This window comes from Copidosoma floridanum, unplaced genomic scaffold (genome assembly GCF_036245765.1).
Source record: "Copidosoma floridanum isolate Cflo_tuat_1 unplaced genomic scaffold, Cflo_Japanese_pri ptg000025l, whole genome shotgun sequence".
NCBI classification, from domain to species: Eukaryota; Metazoa; Arthropoda; class Insecta; order Hymenoptera; family Encyrtidae; genus Copidosoma; species Copidosoma floridanum.
Window position 1 is genome coordinate 133504 of NW_028321902.1, and position 17142 is coordinate 150645.

The 17142-nt window shown below is 31.6% G+C and overlaps 1 protein-coding gene and 1 non-coding gene across 2 annotated transcripts; one reads left to right on the plus strand and one right to left on the minus strand.

Annotated features, from left to right (window-relative positions):
• The first annotated feature begins 1995 nt into the window (after positions 1-1995).
• TRNAI-UAU (transfer RNA isoleucine (anticodon UAU)) lies at positions 1996-2093 on the plus strand. Its single transcript has 2 exons — positions 1996-2033; positions 2058-2093. It is a non-coding gene; the product is annotated as a tRNA-Ile (tRNA).
• Positions 2094-4049: 1956 nt separating this feature from the next.
• Positions 4050-4940, minus strand: LOC106640913 (uncharacterized). Its single transcript, XM_014355095.2, has 3 exons — positions 4697-4940; positions 4342-4461; positions 4050-4248 (listed from the first exon to the last, which is right to left on the minus strand). Exons 1-3 carry the CDS (start codon positions 4883-4885, stop codon positions 4210-4212), a joined length of 348 nt encoding a protein of 115 aa, XP_014210581.2. The 5' UTR covers positions 4886-4940; the 3' UTR covers positions 4050-4209.
• Positions 4941-17142: the final 12202 nt, after the last annotated feature.

Below are 17142 nucleotides of genomic sequence, written 5' to 3' on the forward strand. Positions count from 1 at the left end.
TTAAGTTATCGACGGTGTTGTCATTTTTTTCAACAACCACATTTTTAGTCACGTGACACGCTAATTTTTTCAACAACGATGATCGTGTATTGTGAAATATGGATACGGAAGTTTTTGGTTAATGTTTTCTTCTTTTTTTTTTTTTTTTTTTTTGGTGTTTTTCAGAAGATTTTGAAACTGGTGTTTTCGTTACGGAACCGTTATGGGATTAGTGGAATTGTTTGAATGTTCGTTAATTTTTACTGGTATATTAGTATGGGTAAATTGTCTTAAAATCGCAGTGATTTTCAAATTAATTCCTAATAGCAAACCTAATGTAGAATTAAACGTAGAAAAATTCGGTCTTTCGAATAAAGCAAAATGTAATAAAATCTTTTTTGGTCCTAATTGTGGAAAAGAGCAGAACAAGTTGTAAAATTGTACAAATTTGGTCCTATATCGTCTCTGTCGATAATCAATTTTAAACTAATATAATTATTGATTTTGCGGTGATTCCATTAAATTCGATCGAACGAGAGTCATTTTCTTCCTTTCTCAGTTTCCTCCGTTTGTGCATCAATTACTTTACCGCATAGGTCCATTTTTGGAAGTTATACAATTCTGCAACTCATTTTGCTTTCTTATTTGCCATTAGAGCCAAAAAAGATTTCACCACATTTTACTTTTATCAAACGAGCGAATTTTTCTACATTTAATTTAACGAAAAAATTGTTGTTGAGAATTAGTGGCAAAAAGTTTACCCATACCAGTCGATTTATAAAATAGATACCGAATCCCCTGATGTTTTTACTCCCAAAATTAAAGAAAGTAATTCAATATATTAAAAAATCGGTTCTTACTAAGGCTTGGATTTTTCAAATTCATGAGATCTAATTTATGTGTGGTCGAGGAAAGTTTTTGTAATACACATTTGTATTTAAAATGTAATCATTATGTTCTAAATAACAATAATCTACAAAAATGACTAGAAAACCGATAGACTATAGTGCTATTATTGATGAATTAAAAAAGTTTGGTCATTTCATACGAATATATGCAAGTTATACTTTTTGCTCTGGTAAAAAATGCAGCTGTCGTACATTGAATGCAAAAATTTAAATTTTTGCATAAATTTAGCTGTTTGCTCTCTTTTCTATTGCCAAAAAAATTCAAACAATGAGACAGCTTTTTTTCAGTCATCTATTACAAATTTTCGTACGTGTATCCAGTACACACACGTTTACGAGTGAAAAATTAGAAAGCCCGAAAGTTAAGCTAAAAATTGTACTTGTGTGGGCTTTTAATAACACCCCGTGCACACACATGTACGAGGACGTGCACTCTCAGAACACGTATATTATTTTTTTATTAAATACATGCAGTTGCAAAAAAAAAAAAAAAAAAAAAAAGAATGAATACTGCGTTGTCATAAATTATCATTTATTGAAGTAACTTGGGTCTCATACTGCTCTAGTTTTGTTTATGCACGTATGCTTTTTTTAAATTGCAACTAATTTAAATTCAATTGACTTTCTTAGGTTTAATGTTCTACTAGTAAATCATTATTTTTATGCAAGTGGAATAAAATGATAAAGTTTCTTAGAATCACGAAAATATTTGCTAGTACAATAGATACCAAATATAAATATTACCTTGAAATAAGATTATATTTTTTCTTTTACATTTATAATACTCAACAATTTTAAACAAGTACTTTTTAAAACGTTATAAGCGATTGTTCATTTGTAACTCTTCCGGTACATATTTTCTTGATTCTAAGAAATTCGTTTGGCGTACTCTCCTTTTTTTTTAAAATTCAATAAAAAAAAAAAAAAAAAAAAAAAACCATCCAGTTCGTTCACGTAACAATTGCATAGATATCAATAATAGTTCCGTATCCACCAAATGAGTCAACCTGTGCACACATACACACATGCGCGCGCTCGCGTGTATGCGTACGTCCGTCGCCAGAGATAGCCGTCTCTACTAGCCTAGCCGAGCGCGGTTTTTTCGTCAGCTCCAGTGGCGCAATTGGTTAGCGCGCGGTACTTATATGACAGTGATTCGTGTGAAGAGCAATGCCGAGGTTGTGAGTTCGATCCTCACCTGGAGCAGTTATTTTTTTTTTTTTACCTGCAACCCCCTCCCCCAAGGGAAGCAGGGACGATAGGGCCGATTTTGTCAAATCGGGTAGAACGAATTCTATGATCAGTATAGTTCTGGTCTATTTCGTGTGATGTACACCCAGTTTTTTGTTGCAAATTGTTTTTAATATTTCTGTATAATCAACGGTAGTGGTAAGGCACTGCTGATCTCTCTCTCTTTGGGGCAAGGTGTGCCATAAAAGCAAAAATGGGATTAAAAAAGGATCAGAAATAAGAAACCATGCAATTGGAGAATGTTACGTTTATTCATGGTTAAATTTATTTTTCTTATTAACATTAAATAAAATTTACGGGGGTTTTCATACTATATAAACGTAAGTAAAAAAGAATCAATAACTCAGCATTTCTCGTGAAATTTTAGACTCAAAGGGTTTTGTGCATCATTAATTGGTACCCAATTACGATTTACGAAAGATCTATTCATCAGAGTTATTAAAAAAAAAAACATACTAAAGATTATGAATATGAATATTTCTCTTATTATCAAAGGTAACTTAGTCACGATTTATAATTATTATTTATTTAATCAGCCATTGCCAAAGTATGTTTGCAATAAACTCAAACTTCTATTAAGAAATCTGAAAATCATAAAAGTTTCAAAACTAAATTTATGCTTCAGACAAGTGATCAAATCAACCAATCACGGTGGATAAATATTAAATTTTTTTCATCTTCAATATATTGTAAAAGTACCCAATTCTTGCAAACTGTGCATTTGATCCATTTTTTTCTAGGTGCAAAGTTATGTACGATAACAGCAGAAGATGCAGTACCATTTTAGTCCATTTTATCATCAGTACTTACATCATGTTCTTGATTTAACATTTTTGCAATTACAAATTCTACATCATTAGTACCAAAAATACTAATTTTAGATCAAAAAGTATTAACACGAAAATATTGGGGGATGAGTGTTCCTTACAAATAACATCGATGGATCGAGCACTTAGGGCACCATCATTCTAAAAAACGTAGCAAGAACATTTTTTTTACCTTTTCTGATCAATAATAATAATTTTTTTTTCGTACTCGCTTTATTAAATTATCTATTTTCGTGAGGTTTTTGCAAAGTATTTTCTGTCTTTGAAAAAATGACCATCACCATAAATGATTAAAAGCCTATTTGAAACCTAAACAAAAAATGCCAATTTTTAATCGCGAATCGATAAAAATTTCTTAGCGCTTGATTCCTCATGATACGATTTTTTAAAATCTCTAATGGTATAATGTAATTTAAGTAAGTTCTTTATTAATAATTACTATCGATTGTTTAAAGAAAAATAATTTTTTAGTTCTATGGTTACGAAGCCCGTCTATATTTGTTACTCTTAGAAGTGAGCACAGACTTCAACATCGATAGCTTTTGTAATTATATTACTTATTAAATATTGAAAAAAAAAAAAATTTTACAAGTACAATTATAGATGCAATTATTTCTGTATGTATTGCTCGGATCCTCGATTGAGTAGTGAATTTCTCACAATGTACAACTTTTTTCTTTTTTTTTTTTTTTTTTTTTTTCTTTCAAGTCTTAATTTAATTAATCAGCGTGGACAGAACTTGCGATATAAAAAAAAAAAAAAAATTCATCATCAAAATTCCTACTTACTTCCCGCCATCGACTCGTACATCGGCCGATCAACTTTAGCGTTACTTGATCTTGAAAAAAAAAAAAAAAAAAAAAAAAAAGAACTACTGCACGTTGCAGAAAAGCAACAAACAGCCGCGAGCTATTTTTCCCCCAACGTATGGGCGAAGGTACACTTTCCCTCCCTCCCGCTCAACAATAAAACGCACGCGCTAGAGTGGTACAAAAAAAAGCGGCAGTAGTTCCCGCGGGCTTGTTTACCGCCGTTTCGTATACGTGACACGTTACATGCACTGCTAAAATACACTAGTTGCACGTGCTTTTTTTTTTTTTTTTTTTTTTTGACAAACGATCTATACACCTTTAGTGGTTTTTTCAGAGTTAGCGTACGCTCGTTGGTGTTTGATGAGACTGGCGTCAAAGGGTGTGATTGACCATTTGAAGCTATACTCATAGGTGTACAGCACATACATGGGGTCACCTCGAGAAGACGTCGTGGCTCCCGGCGTAATCTTTCTGCGGAGAGAAAAATCGGCATTTGAAACCATACCTTGTGTACACCCTTTTTTAATTTTTATTGCAAATTGTTGCGTGTGTATATACACTCACGGCGCACTGGACGAATAGCCCTGGTTGCCGATCGGCGCAGGCGGTGACGATTTTTTCCATACCGATCTCGGTGACCGTAGCGCCGATTTCTCGAAGAAACCTCGAAATGTTTCCTATCACCTGCAAATTCAGATTACACAAATGGAGTTTCGCAAGCAATTAGGCGATCGACTTTTTTTTCTCCCATCACGTCACCCAAGTTATAGGATAAAGTATACTTCACAGCCTCGATTTTCTCGGGTATATACAGGATAAACTGCCGATGTTTGTTTCGTACAACTCTCAATCCACACGTGAGCATTACAAATAATCTTTATTTCTTGTTTCCCTTTTAATTCGACTTCAAAATGTTTACCTTCAAATTTCCCGGAGACGAATCCTCGCTGCTAGCCTTCTCGAGGTAAGCGACGATCTTGGTCTCGAAAGGCCCGGAGTTTGCCCTGTCGAGGGCCACGCCGCAACTGACCACAACGACTGACAGTGCAATCGCCGCCAGGATAGTTGTGCTGGGCAACGGATCCAACTTTGTTGTTGAAACAATCATCTCACGACTAGACGATTACTGGGGATCGATCGACTTTATTGTCGACTCGCAGTGCCGTGGGTATATACATGTACTGAACCTATCTGTACACTTATGATACGTTGCTGCCTATTATCCCGCTTTGCTGATAAGGCAGAGATAAGAAATAATTTTTTCGTCAAAGTCATGTATACGCGTTAGACAGGTGATATGCGACTGTGCTTATATATATATACGTAGGCCTGACGAGTGACACGACGCTTTGGTACAGAAACTAGTGTAGTTGTCGAGGTAGTTGTGTACATGGGTCTTTCTACTGAAAAACGGCATATTTCGAGGGCTGGAATGGACAAACACTTAAAACGAGATTTTTATTTTTCTCAAAAAATTTTTGCATTGTCCGTGATCAAAGTGAGCTAAAAATTTTTGGGCCCTGCTGAATCTGCACAAGAAAATTTTTTTAAACTTTTTTTTACTCGTTGTATTTTTCAAAAATAGTAGCGTTACGGGTTGAAAAAAATCATATTTAGATCATGATTATACCACTCACAGTGAAAATTTAACTTGTACGAAATGCTGAGTCCCTACTATTATGTATACTACACTATCCGAGTCGATAATAAAACAGTGCACAAAATAAAATACGATTTGTTCAAAAAAAAGAGCGTTACGGGTTCGAAAACTTATCTTTCAATCATATCATGAGTACACCACTCACAGTGATATTTTAACTTTATTCTTGCATTTGTACGATTTACCGTGTCCATAATATTGTAAATTATATATTTGTATCGTTACGAGTTCTTAGCAAAAAAAGGAGCGTTAAGGGCTTTTATGAAATCGTCGAAAAATCAAGATTGTAAAGCACCAAACGCAAGTTAAACTTTGCCACTGCACTTACATTATATGAAAAATAGCTCAATTTTAACCCGCCACCTTTTGAGTCGATAACCGACATTCCATCGCGTTACGGGCTCTTAGTTTTTATTTTGGAGAGACAGAAACTTCAAACTTGGGAGGTTGTAGAACTGGCTTATTGGAATGGAAAAATTGAAAAAAATTCCTGCAACATTCTTGACCTTTGTAGAATAGGAAACGCCCTAATTGGAATGCCCAAATTCAATTGCGTGCGTTTGTGAGAGTATATTTTCCTTTGAAATCTTACATTTATAAGATTTTGGTCCCGCAACTTTAACAGCATCCAACTCTTGAATATTATTTTTTTTGGCTGTCTAAAATACGTGAGAATGTTCTTTGCGTTAATAACTTTGAGATCCCATACCGTGGAAAAATTCAAAACTCCGTGTTTTGATTCCAGGTGTCGTCAAAACTGCAAATTTTCGAATGAGACATGAGCCCGTAACGCTAATTCAGCCCCTTTTCTGCATCTTAAAGTAAAGGAATACTCTTTTATGATCTGAATTCTATTCTACCTTTAGCAGTAAACATCCTTTGAATAATTAAAAAAGTTTTCAAATCGACATCTCCTTAAACGACTTTGTAATCGACTAGGACATAAAATATGCCGTTTTCAGTAGAATGACCCATATGTGAGCCATTTCACAGAAGTTTTCATATCATTTATGTTGTACTCAAGCTTTGTTGTGTAATACAAGAGCATGTGGAGAATTTCTCTCGATACAAACATTAAAGTCTCAGAATTCAAAGTTAAAATCCAAAGACTTACCAACTTTGGCCTCATGTGTTTATGGGCTTGAACGCGTCAATCGGCCATTTAGTGTCTGTTGAAAAAATACTACTAAAAAATGATCAATCATAATGCCGTTGGAGTATCAGATAATAGAAACTATCAATATAGATTTATATTTGTGTTGAACCATTTTAGATTGATAATTGAATTTAGTCCTTAAAAAAAACTGTTGATTAACAACAAAATTTGATTAGTTGATTGGGATTTCAAAGAAAAAAAAAAATATATTTTATTTTCAGTTGAAATAGCGATCAATTAACAATCAAATGTATTTAAGTACTTCCATTATCTGAGAAAAAGTTTGTTTTAAAAACTAGATGAACTTTTATAATATTTAGTTATAATTTTTTAATCAGTAAAATATGTAAAAAAAAAAAAATAAATAATTGTTGTCGATTTTTTAGTTAATTCAAATATTTCAATTGTGATGACATAAGTCTGGAAACAAATATTTTTTATAGGTGTGTTATAATATGTAGTGTAGTCACACAACAAGACTCGTTTTCTAGTAGTCGCATTCTTTTTTTGCACAACTTTCTATTTTAATTATGTTAAAGTTAAGGTGATACTATTAAGTGTCGCTAAATTAAAAAGAAGAAGCTCCATATAAAGTAAGTAAAAAAAAATCAGATTTTAAGTAATAATAATAAAACGACCAATATAAATAAACTTTTTATTACCATAAACTCTACATCAATGTTGTAAGCACATGTTTTTATCTTTGGATGTTTATATGATATTTACGTGAATTTTAAAGTTTTTGTCTTATAGATAGCTGTAATATAATTTATTCTTTCCAATTGAATAAAATTTTATTCGAAAAATTACTTCCTTGTAAAAGTTGACGACAAAGTACAATACATTAACTACAATCAAAGTGGATAAATCAATATCAATAATGAAATATTGAACAAATTATCGTAGGTGGTTTTAAAAAAAAAAGCATCTAGGTACAATGATGAAACAAAAAAACTTTGTAAATAATGAAATCAAGCATTTTTATCCGTATCAGAAATAAGAGTGAGATAATAATACTACCTTTGAATGCCTCGTGAAACACGATATGTACAAACGATGTGTTATTTAATGAACCTAATAAAAATCTATGCGAGATGTATGCTTGAAAAAAATGTAGTGGTAAAATGTAAATGGTAGAAAGTTTCAGTACGATATTGGTGAATTATCTCTTTAAGTGGACAATAGGTGAGCCACATATCATTTTGTTCTCTTTAAGAAACTCCTTCTGCAAACAGAAAATAATATTCGTATCTTTAATTCAAATAAAAATACTTTTTTAATTTTTTCTATAAAAATCTACATACAGCACAATTGAAGAAAGCGGATGGCTTTACGATACAATTGACAATAATTTTTTTGATGCAGTTCATTGAGGCAACTTTAATCAGTGATTGGAGGTACTTGAGAATCGCTGCTAAACTCTGTGGAAATTAAACGAGTTCATTAGTGGGATCCAATAAACTAATTAAATATTGGATAACATTGCTCAAGATTTTTTTCTGTACCATGCGAAATATTAGTTAAAAATTTTATCTTGACATCATAATACATGTTTATCAGCTAGCCACATGTAATCTATTTTACTGATCATAGATTTTTTTTTTAATAATAAAGATAGATAATAAATAACAATTTTTTAACAAGACGTCAGCAGCGTAGTATCAGCACAATTTAGTCAAATTTTAAATTTACGATTAAAAGTTACTATACTGATTATGCAAATTAACTATATACACGCGGGAGCTTTGCTCTGGTTGGCCAACCAAAATTCCATCGCGTAAATTTCTGCAGCGTGTAAACGCAGCCTTGTAGTAATTGGGGCTTTGACCCGTAGGGTTAACAAACAAATAAATGAATAAATATACAGGTTACGCTGAATACATGCACAATCCCAGTTTTGTTACTTAATCTGCTAATTTATTTATTTTACTAAAAACATAGTGTATGTTTTTTTTACACAACTCTAGCATGCTTATCTCTGCCGGTAATGTAGATCCCCGTTAAAAACACTATTCACCATCATCCCCTTAAAAATCGTAGACTCACCGGATTGATCATTTCAGAAACCTCATCGTTTCGCAGGGATACCTCGAGTAAGCTGATCAGGTCGTTTACCTCGTCGAACTCCTTGTCGAGTGATTCGACGTTCGTACCGCAAGCGACAGCGAAAACAACGGCGAGGACGAGGAAGGAAACGAGACAGCGTGGCAGCAGCATCTTGGACTTTTTTTCAATCAAATGTTCTTTGTTTTTTCCACGGGATCTTGTATTTATACGCGCTCGAGGACAGATAAATCAGCACAACGTATACGAGCGTTGAGATTTAATCGGTTGTCCAACGTGTGCTTTAATTAATCTTTTGCACGTGCTCATGTGTGTTAGAAGTTTCATCGAGAGATCGTTAGTATATAGGCATATGATGTGTATGGTTCGTTCGCCCTCCTTATCTCACTTGAAGATAATAAAATGAAGAAATTTTATACGTTGAATTATGTTTATTATTATTATTATTATTTTTTTTTTAATTGTTACAAAACAAATTGTACATATATTTTTATCTGTAAGAATTTTTTTTTTTTTTTTTTTCATAAAAATGGTGACGAAAGTGTTTATAAATATACATATATTCGTTGTTATGATAAACTACTCTATTTCGAGTAAACGCATCGTCCTTTGTTCAATTTCATGAAGTTTTTCTGGAAAAAAAAAAAAAAAAAATTTGTCACAAGAGAAAAAAACATTAGCACAAAATAAAATGTATGCCTCGTATCATGGAAATTATGAAAACTATTGCACAATAATTTACTTACGGCGCATGCCAAAAATTGAGGTTCAATTTCGCATCGCTTGACGATGGCGACAAGACAATTTCTCGCGGCGTTGTCGACCAAATCCTTAAAAAAGTCCAACAACTCGCGAGCAAACTGAGGAAAAAGTTCAATGAATAGTTGGAAAAAAATTTTTTTATTATTATTAGTTTTATAAATTTGTCCCATGTAAAGAAGATAAAGACCGTTCGATAATATCTCTTATACTGTTATTTATCTGGAACTAAAAAATTAACGTCAAGAGCAGTCTTCAAGATTGTTTGTGATCGTGTATCAATAATTTTTCGTGCTTTAGATTTTTTATAAATTTTTTTTTTTTTTTTAATGCGTACGTATTATTTGATGTCTATTGTTTTTTAAAGTATATATACATTTATTTACTCAAGAGCGATATATTGGATTTAGATCCATTTTTTAATGAAATAAAAATAATATACTCTAAATAATTTTCTCAACGATTAAAAATTTTTTAATACATTTTTATGTTTTTTTTTGTATAAAATTCTATTTGAAGTTAGTTAAAAAAAAATCGAATAAAACATTGTCACTGAAATAATAAATGCACTTGATGTAACAGGAAATTTTAATTAATTTCAACTATTATGCAGTTACGGAGACACTAAAAATAAAGTTCCTATTTCGAGTATTACATTGAAAAACATGTAATCTTAATTTTTTTGATAAATGAATCATTTTATTAATTCAGAAAAATATAAACTTTTAACAAACATCCTTATGCAGTTTTTTAAAGCAAATAATACTAATTATTTTTTTAAATCTTTTACCCGAACCAACTCCGATTTCTATAAAACCTTACCGATTTATCCGTCAAAATCGACACTTCCCCATCATCGACTATTGCGTTCTCGATTTTCTTTTGCAGCACTAAATCAAATATTCTTTGCTCTTCTGGTGTTATCTCTTCGGCTTGAATCGTAGAAACAAAAGTTAATAACAAAAGGCCGGAAAAAACAAAAAAGTTGCGCAGAAACATGTTTTTTTTTTTTTTTGCAAAACTAAATTTTCTTGCACTTATGCTTGAGCGCAACCAAGTACCACGCAAAACCTTGTATTTATAGCGACGAGGGCTTTTGTTTATCACAATGTATTCCAATCAAGAGTTAAATTTATCAGTAATTTATTGACAGCCCGTAAGACTCATCGAAAAAAAAAAATTTTTATCTGATCATACAGTATTGTGTTTATATGATTGATTACAACTTTCTCTCATCCAAAATCATGAAAAAAAAAGTTTATTTATAATATAAATTTTATTGAGTATAGAGAATTTTTGTATATTTCAATTACGTGTATTTTTCTGCATTTATCAATTGCTTGTTAATTAGACAAAGCAAATCTTATCTTTATAAATACACAAAGATTGATGATGCTTGTGCGTGATAATGATACGTAAAACAGATAATTTTTCGCTATTATTTGACAGTACGACATGGATTATTAAAACATACAAATCATTATTTAAAGTATAATATTTAACGCAATTTTTTCTTGATGGCTGCTATCATACTGACCACTCAAACTTTTATATTCGACGAAATGTTCGTAATGTACAACAAAATGTTTTGCCGTGGTTTACTCGATACTTTCCTGTATTACCTCAACTTATTTTTTTATCAGCCTGATTATGTCATCAAACGTTCATTGTGATTATCCGGTGATTTATTCTTAAAACAGTTTCTAGAAAAAAATATTCGTTATTTTATTTGACACAAGTATTATAGTAACCAACCAAAAAGTAATAGGTGTGACAAAGAATTTGTAGATTTCTTAATAACTCTCTTAGATCAATCTACACTACTGGAAAATGTCTTTTGTACATTTAAAAGGTGTTTCTTATTTTAGTGAAATTTTCTTTGTTATCAAATGCGTCAAAAAGTTTTTAAAAAATGGCTTTAAGTTGAATCGTATGCTGAAATTGAGTGTAATTAGTACGCATGCAATATTTCATCATAATGAAAATTTTCAACAACACATGATAAATACATTGATAAACTCGATAATCTCAAGCCCGACTAAGATAACATTTTTCATTGATTGATTTATTTCATTTTTTTTTTACATGTATCAATTATACGGACAATAATGTTATAAGTACAATACAACCTTATCTGACTTCTTCTTTTAAAGTATTATTTAATAACGGATAACAATATTTGGCTTCAAAGTCTTGTGATTGATATTGAATCCTCTGTTAATTTTTCTTGATTATTTTCCCCTCCTATTTGTTTATTAAGTATTGCCATCGAATTTTTTTTTCTCTATTACTTACCTTCCGTTAGCGAAATATTTTTAAAGCACTCTTTAAAACTTGCTGAGAATAATAAAATAAGCCATAGGTTTTGTGCCTTTTTGCCTTCTATGGGCATTAAAATAAAATGGTCCTCTACTTGCATGATTTATCTAGTCCACCTACAAAATTTATCTGACATTCGTACTGGCAAAACAAGTTACTTACAGCTGATGAATGATTCATTGTTAAAAGAGTTAATACGACAGGGTATCTATCGATGAACATTTTTTATCAATGTGTTTTTACAGTTATCAAAAATAAATCAATACGTGTCAAAATACGTCACTACAAAAAAACAATAAAAACAAAAACAAAAAAAACAGTTCAATCTACAAATTTCTTGTTACGTCAATCAGTGAATCAGTAAAACGTTGTAATTACATCGTTATAGATGTGTGATCAATAATCTTAAGAAATCTCGTGACATAACAGTATACATTACGCACCCAGAGAGCAAAATACGATATTCTCTCTCGGCGTGTACTTGGCGCCCGAGCACAGCAAGGACCCTTTGTCTTCCTATCGGTATGAGAGTTAGAGCTTGAAGTTTTACGTACAAATACATCTTTAGTCGGGCGTTATAAATTTATCCTTGACACGTAAATTTTGGCACTATTTCTAATGCCGATGAAAAAAAGGGTTTACATGACCATTGAAAGAGATATCGATGCCAAATAAAAGGTGACCATCCGATTCCAAGGTTGTAGCACTACCACTTGTGTCTCAAATATTTAAAAAAAATAATAAGTTTTAATCAAGTCATTCGTTCTCTCAAGATAAATGGCTCACCCTTTATATTTGTCGTGATTTGAACTTTGCGTACAGATCAATGTTGAGTAAAAAAATTAACAAATCTATTTAAAAAATCCTTCCACTATTTAATAGAAGCATGGACGAATTGTCGTGCCCACCAAACTCGATAATACCCCTCCCACTTCTAACGAAGGGTAAGCACGAAGTGGCCCGGGGAGGTAGTACTTAACACTCGGGTATAATGTCGTGTTTGACGGCGACTGATTAATAGTGGCTTGAAAAATTCACAAGTGCCTCGTCGAGTAAGTGTATCGACAATTAATTAATTTCCCGGGAAAATCGTAGAGCTCGTTAATGTTTCACCCGAGGCGCAAACACGGCTGCGACGACTGCGCGGGGGATTATTCAAGAGGATCGCGCCCTCGGGGTCTCGTTTCGGCTTTGCCCCTTTCGCTAATTTCGCGGGGCTCTATCCACAGCAAGTCTGTGTCTGTAAACATTTTTAGGCCTGTCTAGCGTTGTTTTTTTTTTTTTTTTTTTTTTTTTATCTACTAAATATATTGTCCAGTTTATGCAACAACTATAGCTACAAGTTGGAGATGCAGAAAAGTGATGTTCTCGTTTACTCGAGAAGATTTTAAAAAAAATTTTGTAGTTCTAAAAATCGATCAATTGTCTCGCGCAATTTAAAAGTTGGCTCCACACATGAGACGTCCCGTATACTGTTTAAAAAAATTTGTATTGCTCTGGAGTGCAAGAGAAGACGTCCGACACTTTGAATGTTTTGATTACAAAACAGAAAAAAAAAATTAAAAAGTTATTGCTTTGGTGCCATAAATTTGAAGCTAATTTATTTACACCTTTTATACAAAGAATTTTGATTAAATAACTCCAAATAATTTAATACAATGTTTTTAAACATGGGCTTTAGAGAATGTTGCTGTTTTTGTTAAAAATTCATGTATATTTTCCAACTAACATTTCAATATTTTTGGATGTGAAGAAAATATTTTCTTGAATTTTAGTGTTTTCGTATTGAATTGTAGCTCATAAAAAAATTTAGAAAACAAAAAGCTACATGCATATTATTTAATAGAAGTAAATTCGTTTGAATAAAGAATACGCATTGTGCCTGAGATCTAACTCAAACTGCTAACTTGAGTTTTAATATTTATAAAAAATACAAAAATGAGCTCATAAAGAAGTTTAAACAATCGTGATAAAATTTGAAACAATTAACAATTATTTTTTTGAGTGAATTAAAACCAAACTGGATTTTTTAAGGGGCTACTATGGAAGTTGCAAAAAATATTGAAGTAAATATTATTCAATTAAAAAAAAAAACAAAAAATTTTACTATTTAAACGAGTTTGATTGATAGCAACTACGACAAAAAAAATGTTTTTTTAATTAAAATTGTACAAAGTTACATTCGATTTTTTACCAAGGCACAAACTTTTATGAGTTTTTTAATTTAAACTATATTTATCATATTTATTTTTATTACTTACACAAATTTGTAGTATTCATTATAACCTGTAACTTAAACTTATGGTAAATTATAAATATAAAAAAAAAAATTGAATACAAGATCCGTTAAACATTACTTGAATATTATAATATATAATATTATATTAGATGATTTTGCGATTCTCCAAAAATTTTTTGTGATTTTTTAACACTACAAATACAATACTCAACAGTGTTTAATGGTATAATATATCTTTGAAAATTATTTTTTTCAAACTATTTTCTTGATCGTAAAATTTTTGATACCTAAAGTTTGCGTTTATTACACACTTTGAGCAATTAAAGCGAGTTACTTTGCTTGATAATTTTTTTGCTTTTATTTTTTCAATATTAATTCTTTTTTCTTTCTTAATTATCACGATAATTTTCTCTTAAACAACTAACAGCAAAAATTAAATTATTTTCTAAGAATTATCCCACAATTTTAATAATCTGATGAATTAAATAATAAGTATAAAACTGTGAAACTATGTGTCCCATAGTGGGCTTCATGTGCTTCATTTACAATAAAGTCTTAACAATGAATACATACATTGTGCTGAAAGATATTTATTTGTATTGGACAAATATTTCATGTATAGCTAGTAGTTATTTAAATCACAAACTAGGTATGTAGTTTATAGGTACATAGTATAATATTATGTAGTGCTTTAATTAGCTTTTTGACTGAAAAAGTTTTAATTTTGCGCGAGAGAATTCCACGTTGCTTTTTATTGGTGGGCAAGTATTTTTAATAATGGTGGTTCCTGCTTTCGTTTGCTTCACTTTCAACATTTCAAATATCAAGCGAAATTCCCCGACTATCCCTGACCTCCTGGAGCTTCCCTGACTTTTCCTGAATATACAGATAGACCCTGGACCCTACGTAGAATTGTGTAACTTTTTTTTCTTACGTATTTTTCTGGTTTCTTTTTCTTCAATATTTCCCTTTTTTGTCTCTCCACTGTCATTATTATTTTTTCTTCTTTCATGTGTCTCTGTTTACTCAAAGCCTCACAGCGCACATACGTACTATACCTGCTTGTAATATATTACTTTGAAAAATGTTAATGAACATGTACACATTAAAATAGTTCTTACAAACTTTATAATTCAATTGTATAAGTATGAAATACAATGGCGGCAGTTACATGGTTTTGTAACGGGAAAAGTATTAATCAATAAACTGATTTTTATTTCGTGCCGACACACCATAATTTGAAAGAAGTAAAATAGAGTATTAACTTCGATGATTATTACAGTATTTTTCATAAAAATAGTTTGATTTGTTACGTATGCCTTTGAAGCCTGTATGATAAAAAATACATTTTATACACTCAAATATTTTAGAAACTATAGTACCAATGCATTAATTTTAAAAAGTTATCGATAACGTACAAAAATTCCACGTATAACATATTTTAAATTCAAGAAAAGTTCGACGTGTCAGTGGCGATGGATTTTCTACCTCAAGTAGCGCGTGTGTGTATCGTGTATAATGTTACAGAACATTTCTTAAAATTCCTTAAAAATTTCTTCCCCGAAAACCATTTTTACTCTTCCTGTTACTTTTTAAAATTTATGTTTCGTTTAAAATGAACTCACTCTTTGCCGTTGCACTTAAAATTTTGTCTTACGAGAGGAAGTTCACGCGCAAGCATCATTAATTTATTAAATTCACCTAAATCACATTGATTTCACACGACGAAACACATGTACGTATAAATTATAGGTATGTATATACGCACACAGGTGTAAACGTATATATAGGGATGTAAATGTTCTCGTGGGGAAGTCACGTGTGCAGTTTCGTGTGATTTACTGCATCACACACGGCTGAAATTAATTATCGGGGCAAGTTCTGGCTCAGCAGTAACGGCCGGGCTCATTAACTATGACGCATATATAGGGTTTACATATCGCCAACGGGGCTACTTTTCGTGTTGTACGTGTACATCGCCAGTACACGCGATTGTCACTCGGCGTTTGCACTTCAATCCTATAATGAGATGGCTGCGTTGCGCCGTTGTATTTGCTCGTTCGAGTCGGATCTTGTTTACCCTTTTTTTTTTTTTTTTTTTTTCCTTTCACGCCACGCTCGATGACAAACAATTAGCATTTTGCATGAAACAATTCTATTTGGTCCGTTTTGTATGATTTTGAACAATAATTGACACGTATTTTTTTTCTCTTTTCTTACAAATAAAAATTGAAAAAGATAGTATAAGTACCCGTAAATCATGGTATTTTAAAAGTTACAGAAAACACCATATATATGATGTGACATTGTTAAGTATACATTACACATGAATGTTCCACAATTACGTATCGAACATACGTATATACCCTAAAATAACATAGAAACGATTACATTTAAATTCAACCTTGTCTATACATAATATCAAAATCAAGTATTCCTGAAGGTTTCAAGAAAAAATATTTATTTCAACTCGAGTTATAGTAAATAATGAAATGACTATTTTTCACACATGACTTTATGACGTCGCATACACAAGGAGTATTTTCATAACTACGAAAAATAGAGAATTTTCAACAGGCTATGTTTTGTAAAGTTTTTAATTAAAAAAAAAAAAAAAAAAAAACATTAAACACTTGTCGATTATTTTTCAAAATTATACAAGACGGACCGAATGGAATTTTGCATGCAAAATGCTAATTGTCAAGTTCGTAGTTTTGGTAAATACTGATAAAATCAAACCTCAGCCAAATACTCTATTTCTTCAAATTTTCTTGAAATTACTTGACATGCAGAGTTTCTCGAGATAAAAAAAGTTTGGTAAGTGTACGTGGAAACGAGCAAAGTTAAAATAATTATCGTTCAAATCGGAATTTTGACTCCAGCGAATTCTTAACCAATAAACCGTGTGAAATTTTTTTTTTTTTTTTTTCAAACAAAGTATAGAAAAAAGTACCTAAATGACAAGCTCAAAAAAGAATACTTATGCATTTTTCTCTTTCGCGCTGAGTCAGCTCCGGTGCACACACACGTACACGTGTTTGCTCTACAATACTGTCGGATTTCACTCTGCCTGTTTGTTTTCTAGCTCGAGAAAATTTTGTTTTCCCCTCCGCCTTCATTTTCACGAACGCACATTGGACGTACACATACATGCATACACCCTCGGCG

Excerpts from the sequence above, each read along its gene's own strand:
- LOC106640913 (XM_014355095.2), bottom strand. The coding sequence starts at position 4,885 with ATGATTGTTTCAACAACAAAGTTGGATCCGTTGCCCAGCACAACTATC. Across the intron at positions 4,462-4,696 it reads CGTCTCCGGGAAATTTGAAG|GTGATAGGAAACATTTCGAG; the intron begins GTAAACATTTTG and ends CTGAATTTGCAG. Across the intron at positions 4,249-4,341 it reads GGCTATTCGTCCAGTGCGCC|AAAGATTACGCCGGGAGCCA; the intron begins GTGAGTGTATAT and ends TTCTCTCCGCAG.